Source organism: Aptenodytes forsteri, unplaced genomic scaffold (genome assembly GCF_000699145.1).
Source record: "Aptenodytes forsteri isolate BGI_AS27 unplaced genomic scaffold, ASM69914v1 Scaffold149, whole genome shotgun sequence".
In the NCBI taxonomy this organism is placed as follows: Eukaryota; Metazoa; Chordata; class Aves; order Sphenisciformes; family Spheniscidae; genus Aptenodytes; species Aptenodytes forsteri.
This window is the reverse complement of record NW_008795560.1, coordinates 154749-172007: the sequence shown is the minus strand read 5'-3', so window position 1 is coordinate 172007 and position 17259 is coordinate 154749. Positions and strand designations below refer to the sequence as shown.

General features: G+C 40.4%; 2 protein-coding genes across 2 annotated transcripts in view; one reads left to right on the top strand and one right to left on the bottom strand.

Annotated features, from left to right (window-relative positions):
* Positions 1-2213, bottom strand: part of TOMM34 (translocase of outer mitochondrial membrane 34) — a 7186-nt gene extending 4973 nt beyond the window's left edge. Inside the window, exon 1 of the mRNA XM_019472825.1 lies at positions 2209-2213. Within this exon, the coding sequence (XP_019328370.1) occupies positions 2209-2213 (5 nt within the window). The remainder of the gene's footprint in view (positions 1-2208) is intronic.
* A 128-nt stretch (positions 2214-2341) lies between these two features.
* Positions 2342-17259, top strand: part of STK4 (serine/threonine kinase 4) — a 45756-nt gene continuing 30838 nt past the window's right edge. The window contains exons 1-9 of the mRNA XM_019472834.1: positions 2342-2417; positions 3281-3409; positions 5341-5455; positions 6006-6170; positions 6579-6746; positions 7319-7456; positions 8105-8233; positions 8674-8727; positions 10526-10712. Coding sequence (XP_019328379.1) covers positions 3393-3409; positions 5341-5455; positions 6006-6170; positions 6579-6746; positions 7319-7456; positions 8105-8233; positions 8674-8727; positions 10526-10712 — 973 coding nt within the window. The 5' untranslated portion in view covers positions 2342-2417; positions 3281-3392. The remainder of the gene's footprint in view (positions 2418-3280; positions 3410-5340; positions 5456-6005; positions 6171-6578; positions 6747-7318; positions 7457-8104; positions 8234-8673; positions 8728-10525; positions 10713-17259) is intronic.

Below are 17259 nucleotides of genomic sequence, written 5' to 3'. Positions count from 1 at the left end.
CCCCGGTAGCCTCCTCTTTCCTCGCCTCTCTCTGGGTGAGTTCTGGGCGGGTCTGTTGGCCCTCCGGTGCCGTGCCCAGCCTCGGCGCACAGCACGGGCGCTGCCTGCCTTCCCGCTGCCCCGCGCTGGGCCCAGTCACGCCGGCGAGGTGCGAGCCCGGCTCATCGAGGGGTTTCGGGGCGACCCCCGAACGAAGCCGTGAGCCACCTGTCTCTGAGCGCCAGGCTGCGGCGGGGTGGGCCTGCGGAGGGAGCAGTTTGGAGATCGGCAGCACTCTGAATGAAGCATCGGTCTGTCAGAACGCTATCAGTGGTTTGCAGCTGGGTCCCAGGGAACGCTTTCGGCAGCGAACAAAGGAAGCTGCCGGCCCTGGTCCTCAGTGACATCGTCTTTTTTTTGTTAAACAACAAAACAGCGATGTATCTTCTCTTAGAAAAAAGTCTGGTTTTATTCTGTAATTGCTTATGCCGGTGTTTAGCTGGAGGATGATTCAGATTAGATCTGAATAACAGCTTAGGCGGGATTGGTTTTGTGTGGCTGTTCTACCCGTGTGGTATAAGCATGCAGTAAAAAGGCAGAGCGTGCCTTTGACAGCAGCGAGCGCGCTGGACGAACTGGACAGTGCAAAGTAATCGCGCTCCTTGACTATAGCAGAAATGAGGTGGTTTGATGCAAGGGCAGCAGTTGTCCGGTTATTGTGTTTGGGTATATGAAAAGCCTTTTTTTTTTTTTTAAACAGAATTTAGGCCTCCTCTTACCTTCAGCAAGAAGGACCTGCCTCTTGCGTCGCCAGTTTTTGGGCTCCTTGGAAATTGCGGCTTGTGTGGTCACCGATACGTACATTTTTTTTTTTTTTTCCCCTTTCTCCTCTTCCCACACCTTCCTCCCTCCCCATTTTCACAAGGACAAGTAACATTCTGCTGGTTAACGCTTATCTTTGCAGGGAAGCTAGTGACTACTTTCAGTATTTCACCACTTCCTGAGTCTGCTGCTTTATAATGTTTCCTTTGCTTCAGGAAGCCATTGTATGTACTCCATGCGTGAGCTGCTCCTCCCATATGGCTTTTGTGCGTAAACATAATAGCCAGGGAATCAATGAGTGGTTTCTCACTCTGTTTCTGAAGAAACTGGGGAAAAAAATTATATATTTAGTATAAAAATTAGTATGCCTGTGGCTGGAGTCGTGATCTTTAACAGCAGTAGTAAGAGCTTTCAGTAGTAATTTGCAGTTGCAGGCGACCACACGCATTTCATTTTAAACACTGCTTGCTGTGAGACCAGTAAGTTCTGAAAACTCCAAGACTAATAAGTTTCTGTGTTTCAAAAACTTGTACAGGCTGGTTTGGGGACTTCGGAGGTTTTTTTGTTTGGGTGTTTTCTGTGTTGTAGTTTGTTGTTGTTTTAGATTTTTTTTTAATTTTGTTTTTTTTTTTAGTTTGTGTGAAAATGAAAGAGTATTTGTTTGTGGGCTATTGGATACTGTTTGTTCGACAGGAAAATGCTTTGTTTTCAGAACTTTTTTTTTTATGTAGTCCTTAGCTGTTTCAGGAGGTTTCTTGGTGAACAGCTCTCCGGTGTGGTAGAGGTGGACTGAAACAAATGTGTTTGATCTTGTTGCTTTGTGTATGGAATCTCCCTGAAATTTGTACTGGGGGCAAGGGGGGCTAAGTGAAGGATCACAGTACATAGCATGGTTTTTTTGCCTAGAAAGTATTTCAGCTGACTCTTATTAGCAATGCATTTAAGAGGGATGGACCATACAGCATTAAGATCCTGAAGGAGTCAGATAGTGGTTTCCTTTCCTTTTTTTCTTTTTCCTGATAGACTTTTCCTAGTATATGTCCAGGCCCACAAAGTTAAAATCTGAACTTCTGATGTTAAAAATGTACAGGCGAGATCAGTATTGCCTCCTTCCTCCCAGTAAATGTATTCCGCACATACTCTAAGGCCGTGCATCTTCCCTGATGCCTTAGTACATATCCTTCCATTCAAGGTATTGAACTTCAGCAGATACGTTCAATAGCTGCAAGACTCTGCAGTGCTGTGGTGGGATTTGACCACCAGTGTGTAGATCCCGAGATGCGTTTCCACCAAGGGGAACTGTAGATTTGTGTGCCTGATCAAATTCTCTTCTCTGTAATTCCCAGTCCTCTTGTGCTATTGGATGCTAATAATATTCGGTCTCCTGGTCAGGTGAAACAAACTTACTTCATGATCGATTTACTTCACGCGAAGCCTTGCGTACGTTTAAGTGGTGCTATTTATTCTTCTGTTTCAACAAAGCCCAACCTGCCGTAAAATTAAATGTAATAATTTCTTTATTCTTACATATACAGGCAGCTGAAGAAGTTAGATGAAGATAGTTTAACTAAACAACCTGAAGAAGTATTTGACGTATTGGAGAAGCTTGGAGAAGGGTATGTGTTCTATTCCGATGTGCCCAATGTACGTTTCTCTAAGAACAAATCTGTGTAATGGGTATGTGTTCAGTGGTGTCTGATTTTTCACTTTTGTCAGGATCCTATTACTGCAAAGGTATGTACTGACATAGTGACAGTATTTGGTTAGTAACAGAATAAAGAATTTGTTTCCCAAGAGTAAGATATCTTATCCCAAACAGTAGCTTACGGCTCAGCAGTAGGGAGTTAAAACATTGTTGAAAAACGCCAATCTGGAGTTGATAGGGCTCTGTGGGAACCCGAGAGGTTTTGTAGTTCATCCCTGGAACCTCTTGCGGAAGATCCGCGTGGTGGAAATTAACTTCTGTTGCATTGTGCCACTTAGTAAGGCAGAGCAGCGTGGGAACACTTGGTGAGTGACGTGTTTGCCTTCTTAAGCAGTTCATTTGAAAAAACTGATTTGTAAATCTGCCTGGCTGCTGTAAGTAAAGAAGCTGGAAATAAGACAGATAATATCTGACAAGAACAAGTGAACCTCTCTGACCAGAGCCGTAGTTCTTGCTGATGCTCAGCTGGGACTGTATGCTGGAAAAAGAGAGAATTGTATTGGTTGGATTAGTGTAAAATGCCCTTCCAAAGCTGTGGGCAGTGTAACGATGGTTGGCTCCTTTCTGACCGTCACAGTGTGCTGTGACTTACTGGTATTATTATAGTGTTTAGAAGCTAGTGGACTGATTATTTACATTGAAATATAAAATATTTTTAGCAGAAGGGTAGTTAATTTTTTACCTGATGGCTGCGCTTGCGAAAAGCAAAACCATAACATTTGCATTTTAAAAATGTTATTGCATTCCGTGTTTGTTTAATATTTTGTTTCATAGTTCCTATGGCAGTGTGTTCAAAGCCATTCATAAAGAAACGGGTCAAGTTGTTGCAATTAAACAAGTTCCTGTGGAATCTGACCTGCAAGAGATTATAAAGGAAATATCCATAATGCAGCAATGTGACAGGTAAATGTATACTGCAAAACCTGTTATCGGTATGCAAAGAAAAGTATTGTCTATGATCTGGCGTTTAATCAAGAAAAAGCCATGATGTTGCCTTAAATGTTTTTTAAAAGGCCGGACTTGTACGATCAAGTTACCTCGTATCAGCTGAATCATGTTAACTGACCATTTGGGTAGTGTTAATCCAAGTAAAGGTAAGACAACAAAAATTTAGCTTGCAACAAGAGAGCATTAAGCTAAGTTGAATAACCTTGCACCTGCTGCCAGCAAAGACCCAAGCGTGTGAGCAGTTACTGCGGTTCTCCCCATGCACCATCACTTGTTGAAGAGTGGTAACTTGATTGTGTGCTAGAACAGCAGTTCCCATGTCCAAAGGGGTAATGAATTCTAAACAACTTTTGGTATGGACATAGAAAACTGTAAGAAGAGGGGGTTTTGTTTCTTTGTTTTTAAGGGGCATGCGGATGAGAGCCACTAACGCATGACCGCTCTTGCATGTGCATTACCTACATGCTGTCATCTGCTTGAGTGGCAGAATTGTCCTTCCCGGCCATTTTCTGCCTGTGCAGGTTCTAGTGCGGTACAAGCTGTCTGCTGATCTGAGCATCCCCAGAATAACTTGCCGGCAGCTCTGCGGGCTGATGGTTGGCTCTCTGGGTTGTCTTTGCATGTTTCTTATGGGGAAAAGATGTTGTACTACCTTAGCTAACGAAGAGCTCGTGGGCGCAGAAGACCTCCTCTCAAAGCGTGTCCTAGGCTGAAAGTTTAAAATATACTAATTTCTTCTGGTATTATGAATTTAGCCGTAAGAAACTCTACTTTGATGGACTTCAGGCATGGAACACCATTTAAAATATATTAAGTCAGCAACATAAAACTATGGTCCCAGTCACTTACTCTTTTGCAGTTCACTTTGTCTTTAAATGAAGGTGACTGGTGGCAGACAACAAAATGTAACTTTAAAGGAATTTGTTCGTGAAAAATCTTACTGCGTAACTTGGAAAGCATTACTAGGTGTCTCTTTCCTAAAAGAAATTAAATATTAACATTGTAAGGCCTAAAATGAGACCTTACAGTTATGAATAGCAGAGGGAATGAATCACTGGAGCATCACGTTTTCTGCGCAAGCATTAAGGGACACTGGTGGTGTGACTGACTTGCTAGTTTTAGTTTTTCATTAGAGAATCTTCAGCAGAGAATAGATTAAGTGCACTTTTCTTCCTTGGCTCCATTCCCACAAAATCAGGAATAGTCTTTCTGTTAGTTTTCTGCTTTACCTTTTTCAGAGGACAGGTGGTTATTCTGATCAATATGCTTTACCAGGTTGTTTGCTTTTTGGGCAGCCAGGTAGCTGACTGTGAGAGACAGTCTTAGGTTGTACCGGATTCCTCAAATACATCCTGGACTAAATTGTGGAAACAAGTAGGTGCATGTGGTAGTGGGGGAACATTCCTCTTAATGAACATGATAGCTATTTTCCAGCAAACTTTGGACCTTATTTAATGTTTCCATTTGGTTGCAAATGCTCTGCAGCAACTTTATCAGGGACTGCCATGGTGTGTTTCTCATTCCCTTGTCCTGCCTTCTTGCTTGCCACAGCACTGACCTTGCTGTAATCTGGTTCAGGGAACTAAACCAGATTGAAGGCTAATGGCTCCTTATTTCTATAGGATTTATTTTCAGACAGTTTAGCTCTCTGAACTGACTTATTGGCAGGTCAGGTGAGCACCGCTGTGGGGAGCAGGCTTGGCAGGACTGCAGTAGCTCTGTGCAAGCTGAGATTTTGGAATACTTTTGATCAGAGTTTCAGTGGCACTTCAGTTCTGAATTTCTAAAACATACTTAGGGACTCTGCAGTGTATTTTGGTTATTCAGTTATGCTGGTTGCTGGTATTTGACCCTTTGTTGTCTCCTCCTTTTTTCACATTTCATAGTCCTCATGTGGTGAAATACTACGGCAGCTATTTTAAGAACACAGACCTGTGGATAGTCATGGAATACTGCGGCGCTGGATCTGTGTCTGATATTATTCGATTACGAAATAAAACTGTACGTCCTTTCTCCTTTGAATGTATGAATGGGAAATATGAGTGTCCAGCAGCTCAAGGAAGCAGAGTAGTTTGTGCACCGGCGTTTGGGCATAATTCTCACGGTGTTCAATGCCTGACATTGGCCATAACTTGAGATGCAGGTCCTTTGTTCCTCTGAAAATGGGAAAGCTGATTACATTCATCAAGTTTTGGTTATCTGGATAATGTAATCGGTGGAGCAGATTTTGGTTTGTTGGCTTTCCTGAAAACCCAGACCGATTCTGAATAATGGACTTCACTTTGCCTTACTTTGGTTATTGCAGGATAAGAATTACTAGTTGAGAAAGGGTTATGGCATGTGAAATATGGTACGTGTGTATATGCGTTCTGGTTGTAATCTAATTCTACTGCATAATGCTGTAAGTCGCTAACTAATTCCCCATTAGTATGGCAACCTTTAGCGAAGGCAATTAAATAGCAATTAGTGAATCTCAGGAAAACGTAGACTGGAACACAATAGTGTTACTCTCAGCAACTGGTAGGTTGGCAGTAACTCGTCTTTTCTTTAGCTCACAGAGGAGGAAATTGCTACAATAGTGCAATCAACGCTGAAAGGACTAGAGTACCTGCATTTTATGAGGAAAATACACAGGGACATCAAAGCTGGAAATATATTGCTAAATACAGAGGGACATGCTAAACTTGCAGATTTTGGAGTGGCGGGACAACTTACGGTAAGTAAAACCAAGATGGTTGTGTACACTTCAGTTTATCTTTTTAACCTGCGTGCGAGTATGACGTGCTTGTGAAGACTTTGAGAAATTGTTCTAAACTGGTTTTTAGCACTTTACATCAACATAATGAGATGCTAAACCAGCAGGGATTAGAGCAGAGCTTCCTCTGTGGAAGCTGCTATACCTAAGTAATGGTTTGCAATAGCATTTGCTGTTTTCTTCAGGATATTTGTAACTTCTGTAAGCACATTTCAATTCCTCTTTGCAGCCCTCTGTATCCCAGTCTTGCTGAATCTAATAATAAGCATGTGTGCAAGTGAAAGATAATTAGGGTGATAATTCATTAATGGATGTTTGTGGCTTATACAATTGCCATTGTCTGGATCTTTGTTCTGCTCTTCTTTTCAGGACACCATGGCAAAGCGGAACACAGTTATAGGGACCCCATTTTGGATGGCTCCAGAAGTGATTCAAGAAATTGGGTATAATTGTGTTGCAGACATCTGGTCTCTGGGAATCACTGCAATAGAAATGGCTGAGGGCAAGCCACCATATGCAGATATTCATCCTATGAGGGTAAAGACTGTGGCCTTTTAAAATGTATTGCTGCATGGAAAGGATTTGCTATTATAGCTGGCTGAATAACATCAAAATACCATCTTGCTTTTAGTTTAGAGTAAATGGTTTGTTTTCTGTCGGTTCTTTGTACTGTTGATTAAATGAAAAACAGGTCTTTGAGAAGGAGAATCTACATGGGAAGGAAAATCACGATCCTCTTCTGTTAAGACATAGCTGAAGCTCCCTGTGTTGGATGTGAAGAAACATATTTTCAGCTATATTATCCAAAGCAGGGTTTTTTTTTTTATGCAAGTACAAATTTTTAAGACTTAAAAATGGCAGATTCACACCTTTTGGGGCATATAATGGCTCAGACAGAGGTGTAAGCACCTGGTGGGGAAAGTCTGATTTCTTGCTACTTGATCCCTCTGAGCAAATTTGTGTATAATATTGGCAGAAACTCTTCAGAAGAAGCAAACTTGAAATGTCTGTCATTCTTTAGTACCAGTGTATGTTTGTGTGTATTTATGTTGTATTGTTGGAAAGCTTTAAACTTTGTTTGGAAATCTGGAATATTCTTCTGTTTTCAGGCAATTTTCATGATTCCTACCAATCCTCCTCCAACATTCCGGAAACCAGAGCTCTGGTCAGACAGTTTTACGGACTTTGTAAAACAGTGTCTTGTTAAGAGCCCGGAGCAGCGTGCCACTGCAACACAGCTTCTGCAGGTCTGCCTTTTCTTACAAGAACATAAGGTCTAGAGAAGGCTTGCTAGGGTAGGCAGTGCTGCGTGTCTGTGGAGATGTTGGTTTCATTTCTTGCTGCTCCTGCTCACTACAGATTTTACTTTTTAATATCTCATTTTAAAAATCTTACACTCAACTTCAACTTTTCAGTTATTCTCTAAGAACCAGTCTAACTTCAACTTCCTATCTTTGTCTTCTCTGGATTGTTTTTTTTTTTTTGTTTAGCTTTCGGAGTTTTTCTTTTTTACTTTCAGATTCTCACCAGCAGTGCCAAGAAACCGCCTCTTAAAACGCTAAAAAAGAGAGGCTAAATGAAAGCGATTGCTCAGAATAGTCTAGGCGTGGTGATGATCTGTGTAGTTGGTTCTTGACAGCTAAGCTGCTAAGGAAAGAAATAAGTAGAGTGGTGGGAGGGGAATGAGCCCAAGGTCTCACAGCAGTAGTGCCCTTGCAGCATGTTTGGAGGGTGGGAGGTCTCCCTCCTGTGCCAAACAGAAGTACTGGATTTTTATTTTAGTAATACATTGAGTTAAACCTTAATTTTGTTTGGAAGTAGGCCATAGTAACAGTGTTTTACTGTTATATCTTGGTTCGGATGCGGTGCTTATTTGTTTTTAAAATACTCCTCAGCATCCGTTTGTTAAAAGTGCCAAAGGAGTGTCAATTCTGCGAGACTTGATTAATGAAGCAATGGATATCAAGCTGAAACGTCAAGAGGCGCAACAGCGTGAACTAGATCAAGATGATGAAGAAAACTCAGTGAGTATTTAATAGCAACAGTGTACGAAGTCCAAACTCTTGCTCCTTTCATAAGGCTTAGCTGCTTTGGGTTTTGGTTTTGCAATATTTTGTCCAATTGCCTGTGGATTTGACTTAGTTCTTGAGTTTTCTACTTTGACTGCTTAACCTGATGCTTGGTCTCTGCTCAATCTTTATATTTGAGTCGGATAGCCAGCATGTATGGCTTATTGTTTAGCTTAGAGTGTAGCTAGAGACCTGTGATTGAGTAAGTCTACAAAGTAGTGTATGCAAAAGACTTGATATGTTTTCCCAGTTGGATTATATTATTTATGCAGTAATGAGAATTTTTCATTGTAGATTCAGTTCTTAGACTGCTCTTCTAGTATAAAATAATAATATCGTCTGTGATGCACTATGATATAAGTATGTTATATTGTTTTACTATTGTTGTGCTTTAGAACCCCCCTTATAGAAACTTTCTACTACACAAGAGCAACCGACAGAAACCTGAGGTGAGGGCATGACAAGTGTCCAGGGGATTGCTGTGAATTTAAGCTCGGGCTCCTTGTTTCAGTGGTTACAGCATGTGAATATGGAAAGCATGTTGAAAGCTGTTTTTTGAGCCTCTGCCTGCTTCAACCTGAATAAATGAAACGGGCAACAAAAGGCATTGTACGCCAGAGTCCTTTTCAGAGGTTAGACTTGAATAGCATGGTCCACAGTATCTATGCTGAAGACATTGTTCATCTAGTTTTCAGTTTAGGACTGCCTATTTGTTCAGTGTGGAAGTAACTTTATTGGTCATGTTGCCATGATGTTGACTCTAAGAGTATTGTCCCTACCCTCTCTCCTTCATTTCTGACTGATCTGGAGTCACGCTGCTGAGAGATGGTGTCTATGTAGTGGAGTTGAGTGGTCTCCGTCGGTGTGTGTGTTTTCCCGAAGCTTCTCTACTCTGTGTCTGCTAGCAGAAGAGTGTTCCCCAGCACTTCCCAAGTGCTGTGGAAATTTCTGCTGTAGTCCTTTGTTAAATGATGTGTAGCTAACGTTTATTACTTCCTCTCACCCACTCATCTCCACATAAAATTACTTTTCCTCCATTAATGTCTCGTGTAGTTTTTCTCCTCCTCTTGCTATTGGTTTTGAGGTTGGGAAGTAAATTATTATAGACACCCTTGACAGAACAGATAAAATGCATGGAAGACCAGAACGTGGAGGGGTGTACTACTTACTTTCAGTGACACTGAGATGGAGTATTACAGCTTGATGTGCGAGACCTGTGTTTTCCCTCTGACACTAACACAGATCAGTAAGCCCATGGTCACACATAAAGAACTGTGAACTTCATCCTTATAAGATCCAAGGCGAGATGCCTAGAAACTCTACTGTAAACCTAGGAACTGACTTCTCTTCTTGTAGTTGGATAGCTGGTTCACATTTCCAAGAAACTAAATAGATTGTGGAAATTTGTTCTTCATTAAATCCTAGTCACAATATACAGTTAGTGAAGCACACACCACCTAATAAAACTACTACCTCTGGCTAACTTAATCAGCTGCCAGGAAGTTGTACTACCAGAATTTGTTTCAGGAGCTTGTGTTTTCCTACAGAGTCAGTCTCCTGAGCCTTGACAGCAATAATTCAAACTTCTATAATATTAGTACCTGGTAAGAAGTGGAAAGTTAAGAAATAATTTTCATCTGAAAAAAATGACTAGACTTTGATAATTTATTTCATTCCTTTTTAAAGATTTGCAAATTCAGTTCATTCTTCTTCAGTGCTTCTGAAGTTTATAGCAGGTAAAACTACCTAAATGTTAAAGACAGACTCCTAAAAAATAGGGTGATCGTTTTTCTTCAGTGTGCCACATGCACTCCAGACTTAGACCTGTTGCTGTCTAATAACTAATGACTCCTCAGTGAACTGTACCACTTGAGATAGGAGGTTTAGGTCAACTGTTAAAACTGGCAACTTTACTAGAAACGCTAATGACTGAATGAGTATTGTAATCTACTCTTACAGACAGGTCACCAGGTCAGAAATGAGATACAAGTTGCATTGAGAAGCTTTTGCTGATTATTTATCTGTTCTCTTATTTATCAAGCTGGCAGAAAAGTATGAAGACTTTTCATTACCTGCTTGGAGATGACAGGGAGAGAACTAAGTGCATAAAATAAAATGTCGTTGGCCTCCGTCTGTATTTGTAAAAATCTCTGAATTAGTATGACTTGCTAGTGTCCTTGAATACAGACACTCTTCATGAGACTTCACCACCGTCAGTAAAAATGTACTTACGGCATCCTTTTACAGGAAGAAGATGAAACAGATTCAGGTACCATGGTGAGGGCGAGCGGAGATGAAACTGGTACCATAAGAGCTGTCAACACAATGAGTGATGGAGCCAACACGATGATAGAACATGATGGCACCCTGGAATCCCAGTTGGGTACAATGGTCATAAACACAGAAGAGGAAGAGGAGGAGGGCACCATGAAAAGTAAGAAAACATCTTTAACTTCTAGAAAATTACTTAGGACCTAATGTGGGCTATGATATGTATTCCCAACCTGCTTTGATGTTTTTGGTGGCTTATTGTGATGTCTTTTGGTTTTAGGGACCTAAAACTCTTAGGTCGATGCCCTCTGGCAGTAGAGAAGAGAGACTCTTTCTAGGTCCAAGTTTCAAGCCATTCTTTTTAGTCTTGCACTTGGTATAGCTCATGAGTTGTACACAATTTCCACAAGCTTCTGTGCTGATCAAATAAGATCTGATTCTAGCTAGTGTGGGGTTTTTTGTTGGTTCTTTTTTGTCTGTTTTGTCTTTTTCACAGAATGTAGAGAAGGGAGACTCTAGCAAAGGGTTAATAAAAAAATTTGTGCTGCTTTAGAAGGTGATCTGGCTGTGACCTGGCATCTGAAAACAGCAAGTCTGTTTTAGAACTGATGCATCAAATTAAGGGCTACATTTATGAAATGACAAATACCTTGCACCTTTCAAGCACAGTAAGGCACGCGGTGGGAGGAGCTAGCATCTCTCCAGACTTCAGTGTTTCTTTAGTGTTACTTAATCACTGAGGACAACTGAATAAACTGTGTGTTGCTGTTCTGAGACATTCAAGCTGAAACCCGTTCCGCACTAAAATAAAAAAGCTGACTAAAACGACAAGCCTTGTCATAGGATGTAAGATTTAAAATTATGTATCTTTGATCCCCGATAGTCTGTGGAAGACCTCACAGCTTGACCTGGAAGAGGGTTAAAAATGTTTTTTTTTGATTAAAGAGATGGCAGGGAGAGCCTCCTTGGAAAAGTATGACTAGAAGAAAAAGAATATCTTCTCAATTATGGATTCTCATAGAAATCCGTTTCCACAGATTTGGTAGTCTCAACAGTATTAAAGCAGAGGTCATAGATGACTCAGCTGGCCAGCACGGATGTTTGTTCCAGGACCGAGGAAAGTGCTGAGTGCAGGCCCAGCAGTAGTAAAATACGACCATCATAGGCAAGGCTTGTTCTTTTGGCTCTTGCGCTGCTTCCAAAGACTTCCTTGGCCATCTGATTTTGAACCTTTAGCAATTGTAGGAGAGGAAAAAATTCTCAGCAGGAGTTTGGAGAAATCCTTTTCTCGTGAATTTGTGTTGAAAGCTTCTTCCATGTGGGGGCCCTCTAGAACTTGTGGAAAGATACTGGTTTTGAGAGTGAAATTTCAGCAGAACCGGTTTAAAGAGTTTTCCGATCTTTGGCAAACACTGATTCAGCACGTTAAAAACCAGAGGTGTCAGCCCATGTAGCAGCTTGTGGCAACAAAGATGATGGAGTAATGCCATCGGGTGTTGTGGAACAAGGTAGCTCTAGCAAGGAGACAGATGGATGCTTAGAGTAGCTAAAAGGTCACCCAAAGAGTGGGACATGTTAACAGCCTTAAATAAATCAAGTGAGGTTGCAGTTTCTTTACAAATAGACAACACTTAATTTCCCATCATCAGTGGGTACTGTTCCATTTCATGATTCACAATAACAGAGGTTTTACTGTCTGTGGTGCCCCTGCACTGGCTACCAAAGGTGTGTAAGTAAAGCACCTCTTCAGTTTATCTTCTTGTGTTTAACATGTGCTTATCTTCTCACCATCTTTTTAAGATTGCAGCGCTTGTAACTCAAAAGCATCTAATGCCCTCCGTGAAGTAGTGTACAGAGGTTTGAGGAGATGCCTTTGATAATACCTCTTTTGCAAGGACAGACTTTCATTTTGAGTAGAATCCGTTATGAGGATATAGCAATGTCTTTAATATAGTGTAGTATCTAGCCTCAAGAGGGAGCTCCAGAACAAGCTCTAAGAGCTCTAGATCTCTGTGACTAGAAAGTTCAGTTTTTATTTTAACCCCCCCTTAGACTTCAGACTTCTTAAAAGCACTCTGTTCTTCAACTGCTGCTGTGTAACAGCATTCAAAGCTGAGTATGTGGCAGAAGTGCTTGAGCAGCTCTGCTTTCTGGAGGAAGCGTTTTGAGATCCTGGGTGCAAATGATGGCTGACACTGGTGCCGCTTTCGTGTCGATGGGTTTCACACAGTAGTATCTAGTGAAACCCAGCTGCACTCAGCGTGCTCTCTGCTGCAGGTTGTGCTGCATTTTAATAACTTGTACCTTGATTCCAAGAAATCTGATGTTAATGAGAATGATTGTACCAGACTAAAACTTAACTCTTCCTTAACGCCTTATTCTCCTCCTTCCCCAGTAGCATAATTCTGAAATTCTGGCTGCTGCACTGAGCAGTTCTGTGTTTTTCTTGGACGCGCTGCAAGGCAGTGTCTTTGAGCACCTTGCCCTTCATTGAATTGCCTATAGCTCCACTTTGCAGCTCGCCATTTCCATATTCATGTTCTCATAACATTCAGTTAAATTGATTTAACTGTAAAGCTCATCAGCCTGCTGCAGAACTCTCTGGAGCAAGTTCTTTTTGTAATCTTAAATATAAATGTAATAATGCTGTTTGGAAACCACTGAGTTTGAAGAAGCTTCATTGATTCATATTTTTTAAAGATGTCTATATTTCATTTGGCAGCTTGTGTCATGACTCACAATAAAACCTGTTTTAAGTCAATAAAGAAGTTCTGATTTTTCTTGCATGGCATTAGTAGGAGAATTTAGCTTCCCTAGGTGTCTTGGGCTTTTTAACTGTAGGCTTCCTGTTTGGAAACCACTGAGTTTGAAGAAGCTTCATTGATTCATATTTTTTAAAGATGTCTATATTTCATTTGGCAGCTTGTGTCATGACTCACAATAAAACCTGTTTTAAGTCAATAAAGAAGTTCTGATTTTTCTTGCATGGCATTAGTAGGAGAATTTAGCTTCCCTAGGTGTCTTGGGCTTTTTAACTGTAGGCTTCTGAGCTTGTGTTCTAGCCCTTCCTCCTAATATTAAAAAAAAAAAAAAAATCTGTGTCTTCACCAGGTTTTGGTTTGGTTTTATTTCTTTTTAATGTAAAAATATAGGACATTGATTTTTCTTGCATGGCATTAGTAGGAGAATTTAGCTTCCCTAGGTGTCTTGGGCTTTTTAACTGTAGGCTTCTGAGCTTGTGTTCTAGCCCTTCCTCCTAATATTAAAAAAAAAAAAAAAAAATCTGTGTCTTCACCAGGTTTTGGTTTGGTTTTATTTCTTTTTAATGTAAAAAGTGTTTATAGGACATTGAAATACAATGCTTTAGATAGGAGTGTCTTAGAAATCTCTAGCAAACAATTTCCAATAGCCTTGAAAGTGATTCTTGCATAAATCAACTCATGACTTGTCAGGCTCAGAGGAAGAGCATTCTTAAATTCCAGTATTTTACATTGTAGGGGAAGTTTTGTTCTGTAGTCAATTGAGCTGTAATTCTGTTTGCTTAAATTCTTTCATTTGCTTGGCTTTTTTCTGGGCGCTCGATATAAATAGGCAGCATTAAAAATGTCACTATGACACTCTGTTACGCATTTTAAAAGCACTCAAGTGATTGCCTGAAACCGCAGATACTAAATTGCACTGCGACACATTTTACTTATAAATTGATTGCTAACAGATTACTTAAGGATTGCAGTTAAACTATTCCAGCAAAACTTTGGAAGTAGCTGAAGAACTATAGATGAACAATCATTTGTAATAACAGACATTTCCATTGTGCTCGAGAGCTGGAATAACTTTTGAACTGTTAATATGTCTGAAGTAATCTTTTTTTAATTTTTCTATGAGAGAATATATAGTGCTAGTAAAAAGTGCAGCATTTTTTACTCTTTTTTTGCTTTTTCTGCTGTATTTGCTGTAGGTCTTTAAATAGTGGAAACTTGGCATGAGTTTGTCTCTTCGATTTAAAGAGTGGAACGTAATTTTATAATAAAGCAGATAAACATATTTCCTTCCTTGGACTCTGCAATATGATCAGGTCCAAGCGAAATAGGATCTAGTTTGTCTAGTACTATAATCTGTCCTATTTTCTATGTTAAAGCGCCTCTTGCTTGTTTAAGCACCAAATAAAACGACACTGGAGAATGTAGAACTGCCAACAGTGGTGTGAGTTGGGCTGTCTGGTTTTTGGGTCGAGGTGAATGAGGGATCTGGAGAAGGGTGAAAGAATTGTGGGTGTGGGGTTTTTGTTAATGTGGCACGCATTCAGTAGAGCATCTGGTGCAGAGATAGACCAGAAGCTCTGATAACGCTGTTCCCTTTACCTTGATAATGCAACGTGCAGGTAAAAATTCTTGATAGTTTGTGAATGTTTAAAATAAAAATTTCTAGGCTTAATTCTTATAATAAAGTTAGGGGTGGTTTGGGTTTTGTTACGCTTTTGTCATGCGCCTGCTGCTGAGCATGGTTGTGTTCCTTTTAAAAAGATACTTACCCTTTTGAGGGGAGATTGGGTTTCATTAGCAAATGAAATGAGCTAAGATGCAAACTTGGCAACTTTCTATTAGAAAAATGATTCAGACTAAGTTTGTTAGTCTGGGTGGCTTTGTGAGACATCCAGTGGGTGACACTTAAACCTAAACCAGAGAAGTGTTACTGCCAAGACTCAGGGAACTTTTTGTCTCCACTAATTAACCTGTAATTTTTCATGTAAAGCAATCACTGTAAAAGCTGTAATGTGAACAGCAGAATGAATATGGATGGCAGAAGGTTTATATGATTGCGTTAATATTATAATTGAATAAAGTGTTACTGGTACGTAGCTGAGGTAGCTATAGGTGGTGTAATATCAGTAGTTGTCCAAAAATGTGTAGATGCATGTTATCCAAATAGCTAATGCAGGTAGAGAATAGCTCCGCGTTTTGTCAGTATTTACATTATGTGTATGTCAAAGATATTGGCTGTGTTTTGCCTCTGTGTTTCTCTGTAGACAGTAGCTCTTCGTGGCAGCTTCCCACCACTTAGTGTTATTAATGTCCAGTGGTACATTTCTGTGTTTAAAATAAATTGGTCCATTTAGGCATAATTGGACCATAAAACACTCTTAGCGTTATGCATTTAAATAACATACCTTTTATAGAAACACCTACACTGATTAAATTCTTCTCGAACTGTAAGAAGCATTGTACTGCCACTCTTGAGGTGTAGAGAGTACAAATCTTCACAGATAAGTCTTCTAGCTGTGTTACTTTTTTTACTTTTATCTTAGTAGCAGCCTCGCTGGCAAACTTGACATAAACAGCGGCCAGCACATTTTGTTTCAGGATATCAAGTTGTGCGGACATGCGGACAGTATTTCTGAGCGATGGGAGGAGTTGTGTGTGCTGTCATTTTGTCGTTGGGTTTTTGCTGTGGGTTTTGGTTTTTCTGTTTGAAGAGTGGTAGGCTACTGGAGTTCTGTGCAGCGTGTTAGCAATTGAAATAGTGGTTCTGTGCAGGCTGAAGCATGAAGAAAAGTTAAGTCCGGGATCTAAGTTGGCTGTTTGTCCACCTTTGGTTGTCCTGAATATTTGAGAAAGCTTTAATGCTAAGACAAAGTTAATCATCTGTTAATATTTATATTTTCGGAGACACTGAAATTGGAGAGAGAGATGTTTGTGTTTAACACAGCTATTTTTGCTGTTCCTAGCACTTGATTATTAAGCACCCCTGCGTTTGTGATGGTCGGGGCTACAAAGTAGGGGGATTTTTTTTTTCTGGACAGAAGCATTGTCTTGAGGAAGAGGGGAACTATGACTAACAGAGTCCTGAGTAGCATACGGGAGGCAATATGTTTCAGGAGACTCAACCAAGAGACAGAGTAGTAGTAAATCACTTAGTAAGTATCTCTCTCTCCCATACGCATGCATATATTTGCACGTACAGCCAAACTGTAACCCACCTGTCTCTTCTAAGAATAAACTCACTTCCTGCTGGATCAAAATAAACCCTGGAGAAAGCTTTCCTCCTGAGCAGGAATGAAGAAAACTCTATAAACTCTTAAATCTCTTAATTGCAGAAGTTTAAAATCAAATTCATTTTTACCAGCAGATTTTCAAGCTTCAGCAAAAAAATGTTCATTGCCGTGTTGTTTTCTGTTCTTTCTAGATAAGCAAATGAGTTTCCGGGTTATGAATAGAAAGGGTGTTAGCAAATGCTAACTTGGTTGCATGCCATTCGGGGAGCCTGAGCTGTTGCCCACAGCGTGCTTGACCTGAAGATTGCAGCCCTGTCGATGCGGTTGCTTCTCATTAAGATTCATCAGAACCTGAGCCAGATGATGCCAGATATGAAACGTTCACTTTTCTCCTGGTGCACCTTCACGTCTCGCTGCCTGTGTCACATACTGTAGTCGCTGGACTAAATTAGCAATTCAAGCTAATGAGGTGAAAGATGGAGGTGTCCACTGAAAATTTGTGGCGGAGGAAGAAAGCTGCTATGTATTTATAATCTTTTGTGAGTTTTTATGTAAAAGAGATCCAAAAGGAGTTAACCCAGTCTTAAACAGCTTTCATTACTGTGAGGATTTCCTCCTCTTTTTCTGAGAGAGTCCTCAATTATATACACCACAGCTTTGGATAAGTGTTGGTACTCTTTTCCTTAGATGACTTGGATATCTTACACTCATTAGAAGA